Source organism: Rattus norvegicus, chromosome X, assembly GCF_036323735.1.
Source record: "Rattus norvegicus strain BN/NHsdMcwi chromosome X, GRCr8, whole genome shotgun sequence".
NCBI classification, from domain to species: domain Eukaryota; kingdom Metazoa; phylum Chordata; class Mammalia; order Rodentia; family Muridae; genus Rattus; species Rattus norvegicus.
Window position 1 is genome coordinate 104,850,466 of NC_086039.1, and position 24,384 is coordinate 104,874,849.

Consider the following 24,384-nt stretch of genomic DNA (forward strand, 5'->3'; position numbering starts at 1 on the left):
TTGTGAAACGGAGGAGAAACAGTGAAATTTCAGGGCAGGGTCTCAAAGACGGGAGGGGGCGGGGGAAGGGGGCGACCTGTAGCCTCAGTAGCTGAGCGAGAGTGGAAAGTGAGAGGTAGGAGAAAAGAAAGATAATCCTGGGGAACAAGGGAGCAGGGAAGAAGGAATAATCCTGAGGAACTGGATGTTAATCGTCTCTAGTAAGCAAAAAAGGCAAATAGAAACAAAGAGAGGTGACTGAAAATTCCCGTTGTGTCTGAGGATTCTGGCAAGTGCTGGCAAATGGACGCCAAAGTGGTTACTAGGGATCTGAGCCTAGCCGTGACGCGCGCCCCTCACGTGACCAGGAGCCTATGTCTGCCCAAGACCCTCTCTGGTCCCGGTCCTTTTTGCCTGTCCAGACACCGTCTTTCTATTACCGTTTGGTCGAGAAGGAAAGCAGAAGTAAGTAAGTTCCCTGGATCCTCTAGGTTTGGTGATTGTCAGAGGTGCCTTGTAACCTGCGGGATCGGACCTGCAATGCAGAATCCTGATCTTTCACTATGCTGCAGCCCCGCCCCCCCGCCCACGGTTTTAGTACAGAAAATGGTGGTCCTGGGAGTGGGGTGAGGTACAAAGAACGATGTTCCACGTGAGGTCTGAGGAAGGTGAACCCCAATGGAGCGGTCTTTGGGCGGTTAGCTGGTCCCCACATAAAGGGGTGTGCGTCATTGCTGCTGTTTCTCTTCCCTATCCCCGCCCCCTACCCTGCCTAGCGTCTAACTGTAGATTTGCGGGTCTCACTTAGGCGACTCAAAGGGGAGCACACCGGCCGGAGGTTGGGGTAAGGATGATCAATGGGACAGGGTCGGGGTCTGAGAATGAACACTTATGGTATCAGTCTGTGGACTTTACTGCTCCGCCCCTGTCACTGCAGGAGAGGCCTGTGGCAAGGCCTGCTGGGAAAAATGGTGGTCTTTCGGGAAGGAGGGGGGCTTGCTGCACAGTAGCCGGCCTAAGGGCCCAAGAGCTTCTGAGTGAGCTAAGATTTAAAGACACCGGTCTCAATCAGGCAAAGGCAGAGATTGAAACGCGTAGCTGGGGTGTTGATTCATCCCGCCAAGTATTGTGACTCTGTTCTGTTTTTTTTTTTGTTGTTGTTGTTGTTTTTTTTTTTTTTTTCTGTTTTCTTGTCTCAAGAATAACTGCTTGGAGAAGAAACTTCTCAACATGGAAAACTCACACAATGAAAGTGAAGAACAACCACAGAGCACTCCAAAGGTCGAAGAAGAGCAGCCTGCAGTGGAGCAGTCTCCTGAAAATCAGTGTTCTGAGGATGATCAATCCTCAGAGGATCTGTCATCCGAGGAGCAGTCCTCCGACGAGGAGTTCTTTCCTGAAGAGCTTCTGCCTGAGCTGCTGCCAGAGATGCTGCTATGTGAAGATCGTCCTCCACAGGAGTGCCTCCCACAGAAGAACGCGTTCGAGGACCGTATTCCCATGGAGCAACCTCCCTGTGGGATAGGCAAACACAAGCTAGAGGAAGGAAGTTTCAAAGAAAGGCTGGCTCGTTCCCGCCCTCAGTTTAGAGGAGACATCCACGGCAGAAATTTAAGTAATGAAGAAATGATACGGGCAGCGGATGAGTTGGAAGAGATGAAGAGAGTACGAAATAAACTCATGATAATGCATTGGAAGGCAAAACGGAGCCGTCCTTACCCTATTTAATGTGCCCCACTTTTCATTGTTTTGCTTGCTAATAGCATTTGCTACCTGGCCCTTCTGTTTGCATCTTCTAATATGCCCTGTCCCATCTTAGTTGTAACAGTTGGTATTCAGGTTGTGCAGTTTTATTTCAGGTGTTTGACTTGTAACTGGCACGGTTTTGTTTGTTTTTAATCCTCTAAAATCTGTGTGATCCATTTGCATGGAAAGACAAACATTATATAGGTGAGGTGATAAAAGCAAAAGGTATATACATAGCATTCCATTTTTGTAAAAGGAAAACACATTTATATATTAATATGCAAAGAAAAGCTAAAATCTATATACTTAAAGGCTAACTAACATTGGTTATCTGTGTAGTAAAGATAATAGGTGATTTTTATATTTTTTAAATTTTGCTTTATCCAAAGTCTCATTTTTCATGATGAATACATTTTATTTATGTTGCACAACAAACAATATAAAGAAAAATGTGAAGCAAGTCTAAAATCAAAACTTGTTCATCAGCTTATAAAGACAATGTGCTCCTTAATAAATATTTATCAGAACTTAAAAGTTGATCCGATGTTTCTTCTGAATCTCTTTTCTAAGATTGATCTTATTTTTTTAATTTGTATGAGTATTTTGTTTATATCAGGTGTGTGAATAGTGCCTGCGGAGGACAGATGAAGGTGTTGGATCCCCTGGAACTGGAGTTACAGATGGTTGTGAGCCACCACATGGATGCTGGGATTTGAACCTAAGTCCTCTGGAAGAGCAGCAAGTGCTGGTAACCACTGAGCCATCTCTCCAGTCCCTCTTCTGGATCTCCTAAGCAGAAATAAAAAGCGGGATGTTTATTATCAGTAGGAGTAATATTTTCCAAGTTAAATAGGACTAAGACATACCTTAGACTGTGGTGGTGAAACTAAATGAGAAAAGGATCCTTTGAGCTCTTTCTTTTTTGGTAGGCCCTCCCCCAACCTCTACAGACTTGGTTGAAGCATGGGAAATTAATAGCTGAAGAATATCTCACTTGTGCTCAACAAAAAATTCCTGTGAGATTCCACATGGGTACCACATTCTGTTCCTGTTCTGCTGTACTCTGCCTTACCTGCCAGGTACAACTGCCCCTTCTATGTCCTGCAGTTTTCACTGTTCCTTTTGCAATCACTAGTGAGCTGCAGCTTGTAGTGCAGCTCCTCTCGACCTTTGGAGAATGTCCCTTCTTCCAGCTTTACTGTTAAACATACACAAGTATATATAGTCACAATGCTGTTAAGACTTTGATATAGTAAAAGAGTGCTCAACATTACTTTTAAATGCTAAGCAAAATGGCCTTTTTCCATGATTTTTATCTTAAAGTCCCTTTTTTATCCTCCCTAATTCAAGCATGAGGTCACTGAGACCTGGGATAGGAAGCCAAATTTGTAAGATGGACATCGTGCTGTGTAATTAGAATAGAAACTCCCTTTCCAAATATGAAAAGGGGGCTTCTATCTTGTCTAGTCCACTCGTGCCTTTGAGGCAAAGCTTCCATGCTCATGCTCAGGTTTCTGCATGTGTCTAGCATGCCTTTCTCTCTTCTGTTCAGCAAAATCCCATACAATCAGTCCCAGAAGATGTTCCTAACTGTCACCAAACCAAGTTGTTAGATGTCCTTTCCTGGTGTGTCTAAAGTACCAAGTGACTTCAACTTTTATTGTAGAAGCAACAGCAGCAGAAGCAACAGCAGCAGAAGCAACAGCAGCAGAAGCAGCAGCAGCAGCAGCAGTAATAGTAGTTGTTGTTATGTGTGTTACAATTATTTTAGGCATCTACTTCTGTGAATTGGGGAACTTCTCAAAATAAAAACCTGTATCTTGCTCACTAGCGCATCTAAAAGAGCGCAGAGCAAATACTCATTAAATATAATCTTCTTGAGCCAGATAGCCAAGAGGCTGGTGCTACCTCCTCTACTCCAACCTCTGTTATTCACAGCTAAAGCTGAGGTTGTGTCCATTAGTGAGCTCTTGGTATGAACAGTAAGCTGCTTAATGTGCAAGGCCACAGCAGTGGAAGCCTGGCCGGAGCAAGTGCTTTCTTTTGGGATGATCTGGGTTCCAGGGAAGGTGCTAGCGGCCTGTCTGGAGGCTGTTTCCATAAAGAGTAACTGATGGTTCTGTTGCCTCTCAAAATCTGAGGCATCTTACCAAATAACAGAAGCCAATTATTGGAAGGTCATGGTGGTGGTACAGAATAGATTTTAGTGTGATGAGCTCGGTGATCAGAACTGGCTGCATGATCATCCTAAGGACCACACGAGCTGACAACTTCCAGTGAAGAGCTTACAGAAGAACTCAAAATCGCTCGTTTTTACTTCATATACATGAGTGTTTTGCCTGTGTGTACCACATACATGCAGGGACTGCTAAGGTCAGACGAAGGCCTCAGAACCCCTGGAGCTAGGATTGCAGAACATTTTGAAGTGCCATATGGGTGCTAGGAACCAAACCTGGTTCCCTCTGCAAGAGCAGCACAGGATCTTAACTGCTGAGCCATCTCTCCAGTGCCTTATTTAAGGACTTTTATGGCACTGGACTTCAGCAACAGATGAGTCAGTACCAGGGCACGCATTAATCAGGCAGTAATCCATTTCCGAGGCACATCCTGATATTATCTGAAGGTCACCAGATGTTCTGGGTCCCATAAATTTGAAGGAAGATTACAGAATATGAAGTTTTATGATCAATGCTTCTCTTGTCCCTTTTTTTCCTGGAATCCTTGACCCTAGAAACTAATCTTTTAATCATTTAGGGGCAGATTTTCTTCATAACTTAAAATATAAGCAAAGGTAAAGAAAACAAGCAGTAAGTTCATAAAGGACAATTTGCAAAGGTCAAGTTAACTTACTAGACTGTTTTATTACCAAAAGAGGCCTCTTTTCGGCATGTTGGAAGTGCGACATTTTATACTAGAAGGCACTTCATCTATGCTTCTGCTACAGCTTCATTTTAGGGAACAAGAGGCCATAAATAGAGGCAAAAAGAGGGGTTGAAGACTCTCATGCATTCATTCAGAACCCCCACTGAGGGAATAACAGGAATTCTGTCCAAGCCCCACCAAGATGTACACCACCTTCTCTGGCCCCATGTTTCCAAAAGCTCCAGTTGCTACAACCCTTCTCCAGAGGCCTTGTTCCTCTGGAAACATGCATGTGTGCATGTGTGCATGTGCTTGTGTGTGATGTGTGTGTCTCCACACCTCAGTTAACAGCAGAAGTAAAATAGAGAAGACTCATGCCATTGCATTCCTGTTTGGACACCCCTCCCCTAAGCCAGGACACAGGGGGTAGGGACGCCAAGACGGACGGAGAACAGGAAAGCCCAAGGCTGGGCAGGGCCTGCTTCAGTGAACAGATCCTTAGTCTGACAGCAAGAGCTGCCGCCATAATGTGTCTTTAGGAGAGAATGCAGAGGAAATGCAGAGGAATTGAGCAACAGAGCAGCCTTGGCTGGAGGAACCCAGGCAGACAGGTCCTGCTGTGTGAAAACAAGGGGGTAATTAGAGGGAGGACAGGCTCTGTTCCTGCCACTGGGGCAGGAAACCCTGGGCCAGAAATTCTCCCTGGACTCCCTCAGATTCCAACAGAGCAAGTCAGGGACCTAGAGACTGTTGCTATGGCAGCAGTTATCCAGGCTGACAGCCTCTCCTCTGCATGCATGGCTGCTCTGTCTGTATTCTGATACCTTTGGTGCCTTCTTCCAGAAAAGAGCTGTTCAACCCACCCTGCCTGTTTGGCAATGTGACTGGGGCTCATTTACTAAGGATCAGGCTTAGCAGAATACCTCTGTACCATATTTTAGATTAAAGTCTAGAAGATGAAATGTAAAGAGAAATGTCTTCCTAAATCATACAAATTAGTCATAATCTAGCAGAAATAGCTTATAGTCCACAGACCTTGCTTACAGCTTTAGCTCTTTCTATGTCTTTCTAAGCGAAACTAGCTATTTATTTGATCATTACTTCTGTTTTCTCATTGGCAAACGAGACAGAAGCAGATTTAAAGTATACTGTCCTCAGTATACTATCTTCCCCCTAAATAAAAGGGAAGTGGGTCCTTATAGCATGTGTAAAAATATATTTGTAAATGTTCAGAGTCTAGTCTGAATTCAGAAATGTGCACAAATAACAGTTTGAACTGCGTTAAAATGAGTGTTAGTTTGATTACTAGTAAGATAACAAATATGTCGTGCAAACAATAGAAGGTATAGCCTGTATTCTCAGTAGTGTATGTAAGTAACATGACATTCTCACCAGATCAGAGGAACAGAAGAATTTTAGAGGAAAATCAAACTCCCCCCTTTTTTTCTGTGCTAGACATTCAACCCAGGCCTTGTCTTGGGTGTACTGCTTTTTAAACTCTCAGCCCTTTAAGGTCTCAAAAACAACTTAGATACAGCTTATAAGGGAATTCATCTGTTAGGTATTAAACCATTTCATGAAGGACTGGTATACAATTTCTTGGTCTACAGCTTCTTTCTCAGACCAAACTTGAACAGCATTCCTTCTCTGGTGTTTGCTCTACAAGAGAATTTTCCATGCCTACCACCTTAGGGGCTTTTTATAACAAGTTCACCATAATCTACTGCAGTGGGAGGATGGTTCTTTTCACCTGTGCTCTGTCTGGCAGAAGAAATGTCATAGGGCATTTATTTTGGAGTGGCTAGAAAGAAATGAAGACACTTATAGCTAAGGATCCATGCCAGAATGGGGGAAGAGATCAAAGGTGTTCCAAGTAAAGATCCGTGTGTACCCTTGCAGTGATGAAACCACATACACAGAAGCAGCAACAGGTCCACAGTGTTCTGCAAAAGTATTTTTTTCACAAGCCTGAACTAAACTATCGAGTTCCTCCAAAAATATGTCCATGTTATCACTGAACTGGGTACTAACGGCTCTCGGCCTGTGTGGTCTATTTTAATGCTTTAGAAATGTCCCCTCAAAGAAGCCCATTTGTGTGATGCTGACCTTTAGAGTGCCAGGCTTAGGGGAGCTCCTTATTCTAGAGGAAAGGGTCCAGACAAGAAATGCATAAAATATGTTTGGGTCACACCAATTGGGTGGTCGCTTTTGGCTGGAGCAGAGGAAAATCCATGACAAAGCATAGAATTTATGATTCAATCTGGATTGTTAAAAGCTTTGAGAAGAAGAGGATGACAAGATACAGGAAAAAACACATTTAGTCATTTGTATGGCTTTAAAATAAAAACCTGACTTTAGTAAATCCAGTCTACACTGGCACTAGTTTCTTCAAATTTTTCCTGGCCTGGTAATTATTCGTATTTCACAGATTGATGAATGAGGGAGATGTAAGCTAGCCCCTATGCTCTGCATACAAGAAAGAAGCAACTATCTATCTATCTATCTATCTATCTATCTATCTATCTATCTATCTATCTATCATCTATTTATCTATCTATCTATCCATCCATCCCTAGGCCAGCCACATGCTAAACCCACTGTAATGGTGAAGTTCCCAGAGGTCTCTAGAGGAAATAGGCTGTTCTCTTGTGGTTGGTTTTCGTACATCTATCAGCCTGACATACTCAGTGTTTATATAAAAAATCATTGGGACATTTTGTTGAATGACAAAAATATAAGGATCTACTATCCCCATCTCAGTGTTAGAGCACTTGGGTTCCATCCCCAGCACTGTAAAAGAAGACAAAAACAGTATCCGTCAATTTATAATGTAACATCTGTTAGAATGATAAGCACTAAGTAATCCACAATTATGTGGGACTGAGAGACTGCATATATAGAGAAGTGGGAAAAAAGTGAATGGCTGGTGGGTAATGAACAGGTGAAATTGCCTTGAAATTAATGAAGTATAAGCATAAGCTGTTTGATTTCTACAAGCAGCTAGATGTTAAGTTGTACAGGCCTTTATGAAGGGTTTTTAAGACAAAATATAAGCTGATGGACTCAACTTATGTATGTCTTTACATTGCTATTAGACAGAATCTATGAGTATAACAAAGTATCACACCCATAATCACATTACTTCGCAGGAAGTATTTTAAAAATACAATCAAGGTTCCAAGGGTTATTGCTATATAATCTTGACATAATTATCTTCTTTATTTAATTATTTTTTTTACTTATTCACTTTACATCCCAATCACTGCCTCACTCCCAGTCACCCACTCCCACAATCTTCCTCCTATCCCCCTCCCCTTCTCCTCTGAGTGGGTGGGGGTCCCCTAGGTATCCTCCTCCATGCCCTGGCACTTCAAGTCTATTCAAGGCTAGTTACTTTCTCTCCCACTGAGGCCCAGCTAGTAGAACATATTCCACAGGCAACAGCTTCTGGGATAGCCTCCCTCTCCAGTTGTTTGGGACCCACATGAAGACCAAGCTGCACATCTGCTACATATGAGCAGGGAGGTGTAGGTCCAGCCCGTGTATGTTCTTTGGTAGTTTGAATAGCAATAGAAAATCGATGGACAATGCACTATTGTCTTGCATATTTTTATTGTTAGCAAGCTATGGAAGTGGCTATGAGAGAATGTTAGGAGGAGAGTAGAGTTTCATGAACAATAGTGCCCACAGTTCCAGGGCATCTCTATTGTAACCTTTCTGTTGTTTTCAATAAGATGGATATAGGCATATTGGCGTGAGGGGAAGCTGATTTGGAATTGTGTTTAACTTAGGCTTAGTTGGGTAATTTAGCCCCGTGTTCCTCAGTTCCTTCCATGTACAAACAAATAACTATAAGTTAGGAAGAATTACAGGGTAAAGCCATATAATTGAAACTAGGATCATCTAACTCCAGTGCTTTTGAGCCTAACTACTCTTCAATTGCCTTTCTTGGACTTAGTAAACGATTGTAAATTTTATGCCTCAGTTAGAATCATGGTGGTCTATCATCAGCCTTTTGCCAGCATTTGATAGTAGGTCTTACTTCCTTACCTGATTCCAAGACATCTTTTTAGTCTCAGTGAACACTACTGTCAATATGTACCATCAGGCCATCAAAAATGGAGTCTTGGACTGGGCATAGTGGTGCACGCCTTTAATCCCAGCACTCACGAGGCAGAAGTAGGCAGATGTTTGTGAGTTTGAGGCCAGCCTAGTTTTTACAGTAAGTTCCAGGACCTCCAGGGCCACATGGACAGATCCTGTCTCAAAAACACTCCTCCAAATTATGGAAATTTGTCCATACATCATATCATCTATAACTTTTCCTAGTTCATCTACATAGACTTAATTTTGGTGATGTGCCATGAAATATTTATATTTACCAAGGTAGTATAAAACTCAAAACACATTACCACAAAAAGGCATTAATGTCAAACTGGATTATGAACACTAAGAATATTTCTGATCTGTTGGTTGGGGCTGTAGCTCACTATTCTTTCTTATACATGAGACTCTGTATTACATCCCCAGTATAGCACATGCGCATGTTCTTATGCAAGCACATATGCATGTATAGACACACAGTTATTTAGCATTAGCGTATGCACAAGAAAGCCTGAAATGCTCTGAAATCTTAAACATAAGAAACTTCACAGCAGTTGCTAATAGTGTCCATAAATTTGGCAATAATAAAAGATTCAAATATTAAAATAACAAAAATAAACCTATCATCATTAATGAAATATAAAGCTGAAAATTTTTCAAAAATCAGTAACAAATGACTGTGCAAAAGGAAATACTGAAGTACCTTTTAAGTTTTTTTGTTTGTTTGGTTGGTTGGTTTGGAGGTTTTTTGGGGGGAAGGGAAAGAAATATTACCAAAATGTCATAAGAAGAGAGAATCTAAGTGTTTTCAACCAAAATTTCCTGGTGAAAAAAATCATTATAGAGGTGTGAGAGGCAGTAAGGAAATATATTTTTCCACTTTGAATTATGACATTCTGTATGCCATTGTTAAATTCAAAGTGTATTACTTGTAATGATTTCTCGTTATAGATATATGTTAGCGTGGTTGCCTAGTTGTTTGTATTGCCCATATCATTTATTCACTCATTCATTGCCTTAACCAGTTGGCCATCCTAATCACTTACCCATTGTTTTGAAATACCCTTTTGCTTAAAGAATCTCTTTTCAATTGTAAGTGTTAAACTCCTTAACCTGGGTCTCACCCTTAGTTGGTAAGCAGTAGGGGTTATATAACTGGAAAGAAGTTGTGCCTGCTAAGGTTTGTTTTTATTGCCAATGTGACACAAGAGGATCATCTGAGAAGAAGAAACTTCATTTGAGAAATTACTTTCAACAAACCAGCCTCTGGGCATGTGTGTAGGGAATTATCTTAGGGATGATTGATATGGAAGGGTCCAGCCCACTGTGAGTGGTGGTGCCATTCCTAAGCAAGTAGGCTTAGACTGTGTGAGAAAGCTAGGAAAGAACAAGAAGCAAGCCACACTTTTGTTCAGAATTTTCTATCATAACATCAGAAAAGCAGACTACAACAGGCTGACTGACTGATTAGAACCTCAGTCATCTGGAAAGGTTGGAATGCTGCAAGTCCCCAGCCAGATTTTCTTGGGCTATCTTTAGCCTCTTTAATAGCTATTTATTGCCCTCCTTTGTATATCTTTGTAGCATCGTTGTAATCATTAGGTAAATCCTTTGGAATGTACAAACAGACCCCTGTTTTTTTCACCAAGTGAAAGGCTAAGCCCACAAAAGGAGGCCTACAACTGAGATTTCCCTGCTTTTCTGGAACTTGTCTAAGTAACATGCCCACCAAAATATTTGAAAGCTCTCTTGATTTACAGTTTTCTTTGTTCTGTTACTATAGGATTTCATGGAGCTATAGTCATGCTGGAACATGGCATCTTGGGGAAACCCGAATCTGTCTTTCTGGGCCATGGCCACTGATCTTTGGCTCCAGACTCAACTATTTCTTTTGTTTTTTTGAGTTTTGAGCAGGTCCTTTCATCAACAGTAACAGGCTTTTAAAATCAAAAAACTCACGTTACTTCTGTTCTGTGGCATCATGTGGTCACAAGAGCTGACTTCATGGAAAAGCCTCTCACATACTCAGGGGGACCCCACGGGAGCACCAGCTGCTCTGTACATTTCAAACTTCCAAAATAGTGGCAGCTTAAGAGGATCTATATTTGTATGATCACTGAGCAGCAAAAACAGGTGGCTAAGTTACTTGCTTACCCACATGGACTCTTTTATCCACCTCTTGCTTCCCAAATGAAGACAGATCTTTTCTATTTTCTAATGACAAACAGGATGTAGACTGGTAATAACAGTAAAAAGAATTACTGTAGTGATAAGGACAAATAGTGAAAAGAAGTAGCAGAAATACCTCTCTCTCTCTCTCTCTCTCTCTCTCTCTCTCTCTCTCTCTCTCTCTCTCTCGCTCATTTCCTGAGCCCTGCTTTTTCAGTGTTTATATACGACTGTGTTAGAAGCAATAGACCTTAGGGTCTTGGGGGTGGGGAAAGGAAGAGAGTCTTAGGGAATAAGAAAGAAAAAGGGAGTCATTGTCTATTTATCCCAAGTGCTGATCCTCCCTGACAATCTGAGAAGAAAGGGAATAGAAATTCTAGGAATATAATATACTCTTAGTGTCTCCAGCAGAAACAGAAAGGATTAACAAGAGGGAGGTGGAGAGGGGCGACTGGGCCCCTGATGAAGTGCTGTTGGGTTAATTGAGAACCTAAGCTTACTGATAACACAGACTTCACTGAACAAAGAAAGCACTGGTGTGCATTAAAGTACCATGTAGTCCCAGTCTTCTTTTGTACCTGAGTGTCCTTCGTCTCCCTGTTGCCTTGGAGGCAGACTAGACAGAGTGCATCCACTAGACAGAAAAGGGTAATGCCTGCTCTGGCTCTGAAGTGGTTTTAATGAGCTGAAGGCGCAGGCTAGGATGAAGTCTGGGAGAGGGCTGCTGCATTTCAGAGTAGAAATGTATAATAAAAATAAAATAAAATAATGATAATGCTTACCTTACAGACAAAAGGGGGCATATCTGGGAAAGGGGTTGCATTCGGGTCTACTCATTGAAAGCAGGATGGCTTCCGGCTGAGGAAATGGGGAGAAATGCTCTGGCTCCCTGAAAATCGGGGTGAGAATAAAAACTATTTTGCCAAATTCTGGAATGGAAAAAGGTATGGGAAATGGATGCTGCTGGTCATGTGTGTGCAGTTCATGTAGTGCGGTTCTGGCACCACTGCTAAGCCCGCTGTTCATTTTGATTCAGAAAATGGTGGGTACAAGGAGGATAGTTAGGGAAGTGAACTGAATCCTGCAGTGGGTGTTAGCTTCCTTTTGCAGAGGATGTGGGCATGTTGATCACAACAGGGAAAAAGGTAAGCATACTGAATCCCTGAATCCCTGTAGGTGGGTATGAGAATGGCTGATACCTGATACTCCCTGGGAGGGGTAAGGAAGCTGATCGTTTCCTAGAGTACATTCCCTACAATTTTGCCCCACCTCCTTGTTCCTCTTGGAACACACACACACACACACACACACACACACACACACACACACACAGTGACTTAGAGCAAAGGATTGTTTCTAGCTCCGCCCCCCTGCCTAAGATGTATTAATAAAGGTCAGAGGTGAAAGAGCTCTGCTCCCCTCCCCATGGTTTATTAGGGACCTGAGTAATGGACGGTCGCTCACAACCTGAATTTGTATTCATCACCGTGGCAGGGGAGACCAACGTGAAAATCTTTCTCACTGTTCAATAGTCTAAAAAGAGTCTGTTCCCACTATCCATGGTATGTTAGCTAAGTCTAAAAAAAGTGTCTTCACCTAACCCCAAAGTCTAGAGGGTAGGGAACTACGAAATGCAGGAGAGGTAAAGTATAAAGTGAGAAAAATAACAAAATATCCATGTGAGTTCAAAGGAAAATATTTTTCTAATGAATTTAAAAAAACCTGAAGACAAAATCATGCTTCTATAAAATAAGTAAAAATATGCCCTTTATTCATGCATAACCCCTCCCTTTTCCTTTCTTTTCGCTCTCCTCTCTCATGCCATTCTGGGATTTGTTCCGGTCTCCAGGTCTCTCTCTAAGACTATTGCAGCCTGCTGCATGCTGGAGGGGTTGGAATTTCTTCTGAAGTGAGGTTAGGTTTCTGGGCACGAGTGCCAGGTTTATAATAAGAAAGGGTAAATCCATCCCCTCAGCATTTAAAGGGAGCACTCTCGCAGGGAAGAGCTTTTCAGTCCTGCAGTCCTCTGTGTGCTAGTTCTACCCTTTGGTGCTCCACCCTTCAGGAGGCATCAAGTTCTCCAAGGCTGATGGCAGGGCTGTTCCAAACAGATTTACTGAGAGGAGGCCAACTGTCTTCTCTGATGACCACAGCATGCTGTCTTTCTCCTCATTGCCCTTTCTGCTTTGGGAATTGTTTTATAGGGGAGGAGAAATGCTCCCAAAAGTCCCTCACTAAAAACAATGGTTGAAACTGTCTTCAGATCAAATTGGTGTCTCACTGAGTCTGACTAGACCACTTGGGGTTGCAGCAGAAGTAGTTAGCCCTTCCTTCCTCGGAGTTCAGTAAAGTAGCCTCTAGAGTAACTGGGCTAAAAATTAGCCAGCTGACAAGACCTCGCCCATTCCTCTCCTATCCATCTTGCTCTCAATCTCAGAAGAGCTTAGGATATGCCTGGCCCATTTCAATGACTCTCTGATGACTTATCTCTATGTCTGCCTGGTGAAGACCATCTTCTGTCTATCACTGACTCACAAGTACAAGAGACCCCAGAAAAGTGAGCTCGCCTCTAAATTAGTAGGAAATGCTTGTTACCGCTTGTTCAAACAACACCAACCCTGTGCACTGTGTGTAGCACTTGACTTGTAAACCAAGGCAATCAGACAATAAATTCAATAAATTGGTATTTGAAATACTTGTTTCCAGTTCGCCATCACTTCCTTTCCTACACCAAGTACCCAATCACATGTCCAAGCACTGATTTGCCTGGCCAAGTTCTTGATAGGAGACACTGAGATCTCAGGATCCTAGAAAGGGGAGAGGGGAAGCCATATATGAACTACAATCACCATGCTCATACAAGACAGTATATAGAGAGGAAGCCTCTATGGTGAGGTAGCATAAGACCAGATAGGACTTATGCTCCTAGCCTTGCTCAGCAAGAAGAGTCCCCTGTAACTACCCTTACATAGATTACTCATGAGGCTATGAATCCCTAGGCTCTTACCAATACCGTGACTGAGCACTACTAGATTATTAGAACTAGGGCCTTTATTGCTCGATCAGTGGTTTCTTTCATATTTGCTTACATTTTCTCTAGTCTGTCCCAAATTCTCACTAACGCACTGTTGTTGGAAGCTCCTTCTGCCTAAATTCTTCCTTCTGCCTTTCCCAAGTGTGAGCTATGTAACAGTGCCTGAATGCTTTCCCCATCTTCTCCTGATCTCCCTTTGTTTATCCATGAAAAACATCTCCACTTCTCTTTGGTGTCTGTAGAATTATATCTTGGCCTGTGTCTTTAGGAGGACCTGAAATGTAGAGGGTTAGGGTACTTTCACAGATAGTTTAATATTTTCCATTTTCGTGTAGCTGTGCAAGGTTTCAGGGGCAGGATAGTGTAGTGGTTAAAAGTATTCAAACTGCGAACTGGATTTAAGTATTAAATACTCTGCTGTTGGCTGTGTCTCTTTGGCCTCTGAGTTGCTGTTGTCTTTGGTGGTGATGATTGAACCCAGAGCCTCACCCAAGCTAAATGTGTGTTCTACCACTGAACTATACCTCCAGCTGTTTGGCTGCATTTGAAGTGGTCATGATTACAACCCCTTAGGGTTGTTATAACATTTACATAGATCACTTAACGCCGACCTACAATGTGCCATGTACATCTTCTAGATAGATGATGAGGTCAGAGAGGGAGAAAAAATCCTACTGAGCCTTAAAGCTTCTGATGCGTTTGGAGCTAGAGCTCGTTCTAAATCTATGGAGCTCTAAGTATACATGCTTCAATGTTCTTTTAAACTTAGAATTTAAATTAAGGTTCAGGAAAACACATGAAACAAATACAATGATTGTCATCTGCTATTTTTAACTCTCTGAATGAAATCTTAATGATAATGTTTCTTTGTCTAAACATAATCCACCATAAAATGTATTCTGGAATACAGAAATGCCATGGAAGATCATATCTGGGCTTTCCTTCTCTTGTCATATCATACTAACCATTGGGTCACAACCCCTTTGGGTGGTCAAATAAATGGCCATTTCACAGGGGCCACCTAAGACCACCAGAAAACACAGATGTTTACATTATGATTCATAACAGTAGCACAATTACAGTTATAAAGTAGCAATGAAAATAATTTTATAGTTCTGGGTCACCACAACATGAGGATTGTCTTAAAGGGCCACAGCATTAGGAAAGTTGAGAAGCACATAAAGGAAGGGAAGAAGTAAGTTAGGGGGAAACACGTGCTTTAGTGCCCATCTATGGGTACCTGCATCATTTCATGTTCTATGTTGCTTTCCCCTTTAATTCTTGTAAAAAAATTTCTATAAAGTGGTAATAATTGTGTTAAACAAAGAATGAATGGAACTCAGAGAACTGTCTACATAAAAGTCCTTAATCTAGTAAATTGTAGATCTTGGATTTTTTTTTTGCAGTTTTTTCATATTTCAAAAGCCCATACTTACCCCTCTACTTGGTCTTTTAAATATCACTTAAACACTAAATGGTGACTTTCTAGGACCAGAAGCCTAGTTGGCTTAAATTCACATGACAATATGTCAAATCTGAAGTTTCCTCTCATGTATCAAGATGTAACAGTTATAAAATTAAATCCACATTTAAAACAGCAAGCCTTTGTGTGATCTAAAACCCACAAGGAGAATTTGAAGGGCCAAGAACAGAGCTACGAAGAGGGATGCTTTGATAAGTTTTTAATTTCCCTTCCTTGGGGTTATGTTGGATGTTGGGGATGACATCTGGGGCAAGTCCCCCATTGGGATATATTCCCAAACCATTCTGAAGAGGATTTCTCTTGGATAGGTCTTCAAGGCTGAAGAGTTGTGGTGCTTTCCCCTTAATCCCACAGGTTCGGGTAGACATCTTGAAACTGAAATTGAGAGGCATAGCACATTATGTTTGTAGCATGAGAAATCTTATTGGCTAAAGAATAGGACTGTGTGGGTGAAGTATAGTGGATGTGCCTGTATTGTGACCTGCCTGCATCTCCAATTCATCAAGAAAAAGATACATGGCTTTTCCTGTGTGCCAGAGATGGATCATGGAGGAGAGCAAACTGCTTGGTACTGAAGACGTCCAGAAAAATGTCTGGGTGTGCTGTGAGTCTCAAGAGAGAAACTGTTGGGAATGCATAGGTGACTGGGGAACAACAATAGGTTTCTCTGTTGGTATACTCAGTCCAGTATCCTGTAATGAGAGTCTGCCTTAAATAAAAGTAGAACCAATAACCAAGACAGTTTTGCTGTGTCTTAGGGTTTTACTGCTGTGAACAAACACCACGACCAAGGCAACTCTTATAAGGACAACATTTAATTGGGGCTGGCTTACAGGTTCAGAGGTTCAGTCCATTATCATCATGGTGGGAACATGGCAGCATCCAGGCAGGCATGGTGCAGGAGGAGCTTAGAGTTCCACATCTTCATCTGAAGACTGCTAACAAAAAACCGACTTCCAGGCAGCTAGGATGAGGGTCTTAAAGCCCACACTCACAGTGACACATCTCCTCCAATAGGGTCACACCTACTAATAGTGCCACTCCCTGGGCCGAGCATATACAAACCATCACACTATGCTACAAGGCAAGAAGTTAACAGTCCCTGTCCTGCTTACATTCTCTTCACTACAATGGTACACAGTCCTGAACTCAGTATCAGTCCGCTAGGGAAGGAGGATGGGCCAAGAGAATGGCGTCATCTAAAGTTGGTGCAAGCTTAACAGAGAATGTTTGATCCTAAATCAAGTTCAGCAGGCCCTTTATTATTCAACACTGTGTATTCTAATCACTTCAGGCTCAATTTGTAATTTAAAAATAAGCAGTTGTATATAGCTCTTTGGAGGACAGAAAAGCCATGAGCCTGAGAAAAAAATTCAGTTTAAATGTATCATATTTGACAAGTTTGAAGCTGCACTTTCATGACATCTTCTCTGAAGTGTTTTTGTTTATATGGTGACTGCATTTGCTTGATACATTATCCATCACATGCCATGCTCCCGTGGATGAATAAATACTGTTAGCGATTTAACCATGAGTTTGCCGTTTCAATTTCTGCCTGCTTACTTTTGCTGGCTATATGTTTTTCCATCTTACTTTTTCTTACGGTGCTAGGGACTGAACTCAGGGCCTTGTACATGCTAGGCAAGCATCCTTTCACTGAGCTACACTTCCATCCCCTTTCCATCGTGTTATTTTGAACTCTTCTGGGTGCTTCTAATTATACCTTAAAATTAATAACCCTGAACTCCATGTCTAGTAAAATAATCCGGCCCGAGGTTTTCTTTTAATGAGAGTTTAATTCACATGGGTTATTGACTTATTATTGATCTATTTCCACCTTCACGGTTCTTTGTGGTTTTTGTTTTTGTTTTGTTTTGCCATGTATTGTCTTTGCATCTTTCCATCCCTTCTCTTTCTTGCCTTTTGAACCAATGGACATTTCTTTGAAATTTTGAAACCTTTTTTTTTTCTTTCTTTCTTTTTGTTTCTTGGTTTCTCAAGACGCGGCTTCTCTATATTAGAATTGCACCACACCACATCTTATTTTGTTTTCAAAAGTAGGAAGCTAACTTTATTCAAAGGAAGCAATAGTGTAGATTAGAAAAGGATACACTGTCAAAATTGACAGTAGGCCAAGTTGAGTAATGGCCCCAGGTTACAGCCAGGGGTTTCCTTTTATGAAGTCTAAAAAAAAGTTTTGTTACTTTGGACATCTGTTTTTAATTTCCAATAATTATTTAAGAGTTTTCCATATTGTTTTTCTACCTATATTTTTAGCACATCCTAAAGTTAAATATTTCCCAACCCTATTCTTCCTTGTACAGATATTTATATTTTGGCACATATATATGTGATATATTAGTGTATGTGTTATATAATATGATATTAAATTGGATACTTCCATAAGAAGCTCAGTGAATTATACAATTTAAAAATATATCATTTGGCATAACATAGGCCCTCTGCATGCATGTTTGAGTTGAGTAGTTTGGTCTTCTTGTGGGACTCCCTACAGTGGGAGCAGGGGCTGTCTCTGACTCATTTGCCTGCTATGGGACTGCTTTTCTCCTACCGAAGGAAGGCCTTGTCTAACCTTAATTTGATGGGACCTTTTCCTTCTATTGGGTGGCCTTATCTGGCCTTAATAGAAGAGGAGGTGCCTAGTCTTACTGCAACTTGATATGCCATGGCTGCTTGATGTCCCTTGGAGGTCTGCCCTTTTCTGATGAGAAACAGAGGGGGGGAAAGGGATCTTGGGGAGAAGGCAATTGTACATGGGGAGGTGACTGGGAGGAGAGGAAAGGGGAAACTATTGTCAGAATATATTATACGAGGGAAAAGTAAAAAGCATACATCATTTAATTTTAAGAAATTCTAAACTAATTCTTACTTTAAAAATTAATTTAAATGACAAAAATAAATATAAAGGGACTCTGCAATTTTTTGAGACAGAGTCTTTTTATGTAGGTCAGGCTTGAGCCTCCAGCTTCCTGAGTGCTGGCATTACATGTTTGCACCGTTATGCCTGAATTCCTTCAAGTCTTCACATTATCTTTATAGATCCCTGTGGTCTGGAGACCCCAGACTAAGGACGGTATCTCGTGGGGATAGAACTCTCACACGTTACCTTTTGGAAAGGGAGAAAAGAGAGAGAATAGGGGTTGGGGATTTAGCTCAGTGGTAGAGCGCTTGCCTAGGTAAGCGCAAGGCCCTGGGTTCGGTCCCCAGCTCTGAAAAAAAGAACCAAGAAAAAGAGAGAGAGAGAGAGAGAGAGAGAGAGAGAGAGAGAGAGAGAGAGAGAGAATAGTCATTTCTGAACATTTATTCTGTGCTAAAAACTATGCCTTAGACAAAGTAAACTATTGTTTTGTTGTTGTTAGTTTGTTTTGTTTTGTCTTTTTGAGAGAGGGTTTCACTATGTAGTCATGGCTGTCCTGGAACTCATTCTGTAGATCAAGGTGGCCTCAAACTCACAGAGATTCACCTGCCTCTGCCATCTGAGTGCTGGGATTAAAAGTATGTGCCACCACTGTCCCAGAGTAACTATACTTAATAGCTACCTTTTCTGTTTTTTAAAATGTATTTTGAGGATCATCTGAATTATTTTACATTAATCTTTCCCAATCTACATACATTCTCCTGAATGGAAGACAGGATTATTTGTGCTTCTGTTGATGTTAATGACCATAATAAGTAACAATAGCTTTTTTTGTGGGGGGTATCATGTTAACTAAAAGCTGAATGTCATGGGAATAAAGGGATTCTTACAACTCTGATTCACTTTTAAAGCCATCTGGCTAGATAAAACTGTATTATCTATATAATTTCAATATAGTAAAACTTGTTAAATTGGGATTTTTTTAATGAACAGGATGGTTCAATTTAGGATCAAATAAAGTACACTGGGCCTTTCCTGAAGTTTCACTAAAACTTAAATAAAGAAGACGCAAGGTATCCAAAGTAACAAGAAACTACCATGAATTAAACTACTTTGTCTGGCACTGATGTTGGCATCCATGCTGTTTTCCTTATAACTCCTCCCATTTCAGGATAAAAATTCATTGATGAAAACAAGCCCCATGTCTCTGGATGGGAATGGAGGCACTGAAACAGCAGGTGAAGAAGCCAGGGTTCATATGTCATTTCAGTAGCAGAGGCATGTAGGACACAAGAAAAACTGGTATAGCCCAGGGAACTAAGGGCACCCACTCTTGACAAAGTGCCCCCTACTCAGAGAGTTGGGAGTAAGGAACAAAGATCTAAAGATATGCCATTTCAGAAAATGTGAAATTTATCACCAACTACCATAGACAGTTAATCATAGCAGGAATTCATTATCCCAGGTTTCTGTGCCTGATAAGATCATAGGATGGTTTGTGTCACTAGGAGAAAAGGGAATCAACCAATAACAATGAAATAGATTTGCCACCATTGCATAATTTATTTATTTATTTTTAAAGATTTTTTTTGGAGACATGGTATCATTATACTGGGCTGGTGTGACATTTTCTATATAAGCCTAACTGGCCTTAAACTCACAGAGATCCTACTGCCTCTGCTGAGATTAAAGCCGATTTATTTTAGTTATGCATATTAATGCATGTCTGTATGTGGGTATGAACATATGAGTACAGGTATCTGTGGAGACTAGATAAGGGCGTCAGATTCCCTGGAACTCGAGTCATGGGTGGGGTTGTAAGTCTTCAGGCATGGGTATGGGAACTGAACTCAGGCCTTTTGCAAAGGCAGATGAATTCATACTGCTGAGCTCTCTTCTCTGGTCCCTAAAAGCAATTTAAAAATGTAATACCCCTTACATGCTTAAGTGTGTGAGATTAAACCCCACTCCTGGTAAACCTCTCAACCAAAGTTTTAATAACAAATTATGTGCATCCTTTAGGAACTTTCATGAGTATCATTCATATAATGTTTTCTGCACTGGATTAGAGTCTTTCTTAAGACCTCATGTGTTTGGTCTGTTAGCATATACTTTTGGCAATTTTATTGGGCTCTTATATCTCTACTTCCAACCCTTCCAACCCTCATTCCACCTGAATCCCTTCCAACCCCCTAACATTAGGGAGGAGAGAAAGGTTAGAGGGAAAAGGTGGCATAGAACTCTTTAGACTACTTCCTGCTGATTAGGGATGTTTAGTTCCTTGGGGCAAGTCCCATCTTTGTCTTTTTTTTTTTTTCCGGAGCTGAGGACCGAACCCAGGGCCTTGCACTTTAGCTAGGCAAGTGCTCTACCACTGAGCTAAATCTCCAACTGCACCCGCCCCCCCCCTCTTTGTTGTTAGGATGTCACCAACTTCTTCCAGTCAAACTGCAACAGAAACTAGAAGCAGCATGGGAACAGCAGCCTTCACAGGCCCTCTCAAGCTCTTTCACTTATACCCTCCCCAGAGTCTCCAGAATTAAACTATCTGCAGCTGGCAAAAATCATGCCCCTGGCTAGTGCAGGAGGCAAATCATAATCACCTGCTGTGAAGCAGCCTCTTATCCCATACCTGGGATTCAAACAAAAACCTATTCACATAAAATAAGTGGGATTTAAAGAAACCAAAACTCTCACTAGTCTAACCCTAGATCCCATAGAGGATGTGAAGACAAAGGGTCTCTAAACCTGCCCATATAGTCACCCTTCAATCACCAATTCAGAATTTGAATATCTTAAGTCATCTGATCCAGAGAATTCACTAACCTAAATAAGGCACTTACTATGCCACAAAGACTATATACTCTATTAACAAACCATTCACATGTTCTATGCACCAGGGTTAAAGAGTGATAGTAATTAGGTAATCAATACAGTACATTGAATTATCAACAAATCGTGGACCCCATAGATGCATGCTTTGAATGCTTGGCCCACAGGAAGGGGCACTATTAGGAGGTATGGCCTTGATGTAGTAGGTGTGGCCTTGTAGTAGATGTGGCCTTATTGGAGGATTATTACATATAATATATATTATAACTGCTCAATTTTTTAATGAACAAGGTGGTTCATTTTAGGGCCTAATAAAGTACCCTAGGTCTTTCTTGAATATTCTTTAGAACCTAAAAAAAGGAAACTAAGTATCCAAAATAACAGAATCAAAGAATCCAGTAACGAAGTATCCAATAGAACACAATACCAGCAGTCAGGATGCAGGAGTAGGCAGATCTCTGGGATATCAAGGCTGTCCTAGTTAGGATTATTACTGTGGTGAAGCACATGGCCGAAAGCAGGTAGGAGAGGAAAGGGTTTATTTGGCTTATACTTCCACATTGTAGTCTGTCTTTTAAAGGGCAGGAGCCTGGAGGCATGGGCTGATGCAGAGGCCATGGAGGGTGCTGCTTGCTGGCTTGCTCCTCCTTGCTTGTTCAGCCTGATTTTTTTATCTTTAATTTTTAAATTATTCTTCTCTCATATACTACATTCCAACTACAGCCCCACCCCCACCCCCAAAGTCCTCCTTCTCCACCTTTCCTCCCTCCATACATCCACTCTGTTTCCATTTCTCTTCAGAAAAGAACAGGCCTCCCATGGATATCAAACAGGTCAGCCTGCTTTCTTACAGAACTCAGGACCACCAGCCCAGTGGTGCCTCAACCCACAATGGGCCCTCCCCCATGAATCACTAATTAAGAAAACGTGCTATAGGCTTGCCTACAGCCCAATCTTATGGAAGCATTTTCTCAATGGAGAGTCCTACCTCTCAAATGACTCTAGCCTATGCCTAGTTAATATAAATCCAGACAGCACAAAGGCCATCCGAGTCTGCATAATAAGTTTCAGGTCAGCCAGGGAAACATAGAGAGATGCTGTCTCAAAAACTTATGTCTAGAATAAAGAAAAGCTACTTTTAAAAATCAGCCTCTGTTTAGCTTTACTTTCCTAGTTCACTATTACTTGGAGAAAAATCATAAAGGATATAAACTATTTTATGGATATGTAACTGTGCTACAGATATAGAACAGGTTATTTATGTCTCACAATTTCCTCAATGTCGTTTCCTCATGGAGATAATGTAAATATTTATATATTTAAATCTACCCATTTTGATGAGCACTTGGTCAATAATTTAATATACAGAAAGGGCATATCTGAGTTAAGGATATGAAAACCTCTAGTTTAGGGCAGCATGCTTTGGTCCCACCAATGAAATGTCAACCATTAATCCATTTAGAATGTATTTTGTAGTAAAATGTAATGCAAAAACATTCTAACATCATCACTCCCAGAAATATTTTCTTAGCACGGTTCTTGACTATATTACTCTTTCATTTACCCAAATGTTCCAACTTATGAAATAAATATTCAGACATTTATATTCTGTTCCTCTCTTTTGGTGGCTAGAATATATGCTACAGTTAATGTGGCAACTTACGAATTTTGCTCTGCAGCAACTCATTTTTTTAAGGAAGTTTCTTTTATGTGTATTCTGCTTGCACGTATGGCTTCCAGAACCGAAGTTAGGGATGGTTGTGAGCCACTGTGAGTGCCAGAAATCAAACTCAGCTCCCCTGGGAGAGCAACAGGTGTTCTCAACTGCTGAGCTGGCTCTCTAGGCCCCTCGTTACCTTTTTTTCTTTTTCTGGAATTTTCCCGTTTGACATTTTATTCCCATTCACTCATTTTAAAGCAATGAGAAAAGACCATGAATTTGACAGCAAGCAAGGGGTACCTGGGAGGGTTTGAAGGGAGAAAAGGGGGAATTTTTTAATTATAGGCTCTAAAAGAAACAACCTTTTAAATAAATAAATTTAATTTTACTTAATAAATCTTTTAAATAGAGAAAAGCAACCCCCACCAAAAAACAGAGTCCTTTTCCTATTAATCTGGGAAAAAACACTTAAACTAGATGTATATTCTGATCTCACCTTTATAAACACATGTATTCATAATTCTATGGGTATACGGTAAAAGAGTAGCTACGGTTATTTCAGGTATGCTAGACATCCTTGTGTTATACCTCACCTCCTTCACCCAGCTCTCCTTGCTCTGTAAACCCCAGGCTTCCCAATATACTACATGTAAGGTCTTACTTCTCTGGCCTTTAGTTTGGCAAGAGGGAGGACTACTGTTACATACACTTCTGATACAGAACTGAAACACTGAGGTTAGCAGTTTCTTTTTATCTTGTCATCTCTTTTCAGGGTTCATGTATGCATCACACCTGTTGTCAGACGGCCCTTCTCAACCCAGGTGTACACCATTCCAAGGTAACCTTTGCCTAGGGATCCTAAATCCCATGGAACGGACTGAACTATAAGCCACTTCTTGTAGAATTGAGGAAATGTGTTTCTGTTTACCCGTCTATAGCACTTTGTTCTACCTGTACAAAATGAATAGAGCCTCTCTGCAAAGAACTTGGGAAAAGGCTACAAGGACTCTCATTTCCTATTTGTCCTTCATAACATATTCCTAATTTCAACAATTTGCTAAAAGTAAAGTAGTTGGGGGTGGGGCATGACTGGGAATTCCATGGTAAGATTTAGAGAAATCCACGTTATTTATGATAGAAACGCACAGGGTGTGCTTCGCATGTTTCCTCTGCTAAGGATTAAAGATTTGGGACTAGTACTGGACATAGTTCACAAAATAGTAATAAGGGGCAATTATGACTATGCGTACTTATCCTGAACATCAGGAACAAACCAGGCTGTTACGAGTGTCACTATTAATCTGCTCAGAGAAGCCACACAGAACAGGGGAAATGACTTGCTACAGCAAGAATTTTTAAAAAGCCTTTTACTTTTAACTATGTGTATGTGTGGAGGCATATACATGTCCACAGAATTACCTGAGATGGCCAGATGACACCAGATCCCCTAGCTGGAGTTGGGTGCTTGTGAGCTACTGGGAAACAAACTTGGGTTCTCTGAAAAAGAAGAACAGGCTGAGCCATCTCTCCAGGCCAAGAAAGGAATTTCCCCTTGAGAGCCAGTTTTCTTCTGTGCCACCCAAATATCTCATGACCTTGTATTTGCCAGTCTCAGGAACATAAAAAGAACACCACAC

The 24,384-nt window shown here is 41.2% G+C and overlaps 1 protein-coding gene across 3 annotated transcripts; it reads left to right on the top strand.

Annotated features, from left to right (window-relative positions):
* Positions 1-309: 309 nt before the first annotated feature.
* On the top strand, positions 310-2,259 carry Tceal1 (transcription elongation factor A like 1). 3 transcript variants are annotated; one of them, XM_008773414.3, is made up of 2 exons: positions 310-448; positions 1,180-2,259. In XM_008773414.3, exon 2 carries the CDS (start codon positions 1,210-1,212, stop codon positions 1,705-1,707), a length of 498 nt encoding a protein of 165 aa, XP_008771636.1. In that variant the 5' UTR covers positions 310-448; positions 1,180-1,209; the 3' UTR covers positions 1,708-2,259. The 3 variants fall into 3 exon arrangements, with proteins under 3 accessions (XP_008771636.1, NP_001009675.1, XP_008771635.1); NM_001009675.1 differs by having other exon boundaries at positions 348-444; XM_008773413.4 differs by lacking the exon at positions 310-448 and adding an exon at positions 792-823.
* The last annotated feature ends 22,125 nt before the right edge of the window (positions 2,260-24,384 follow it).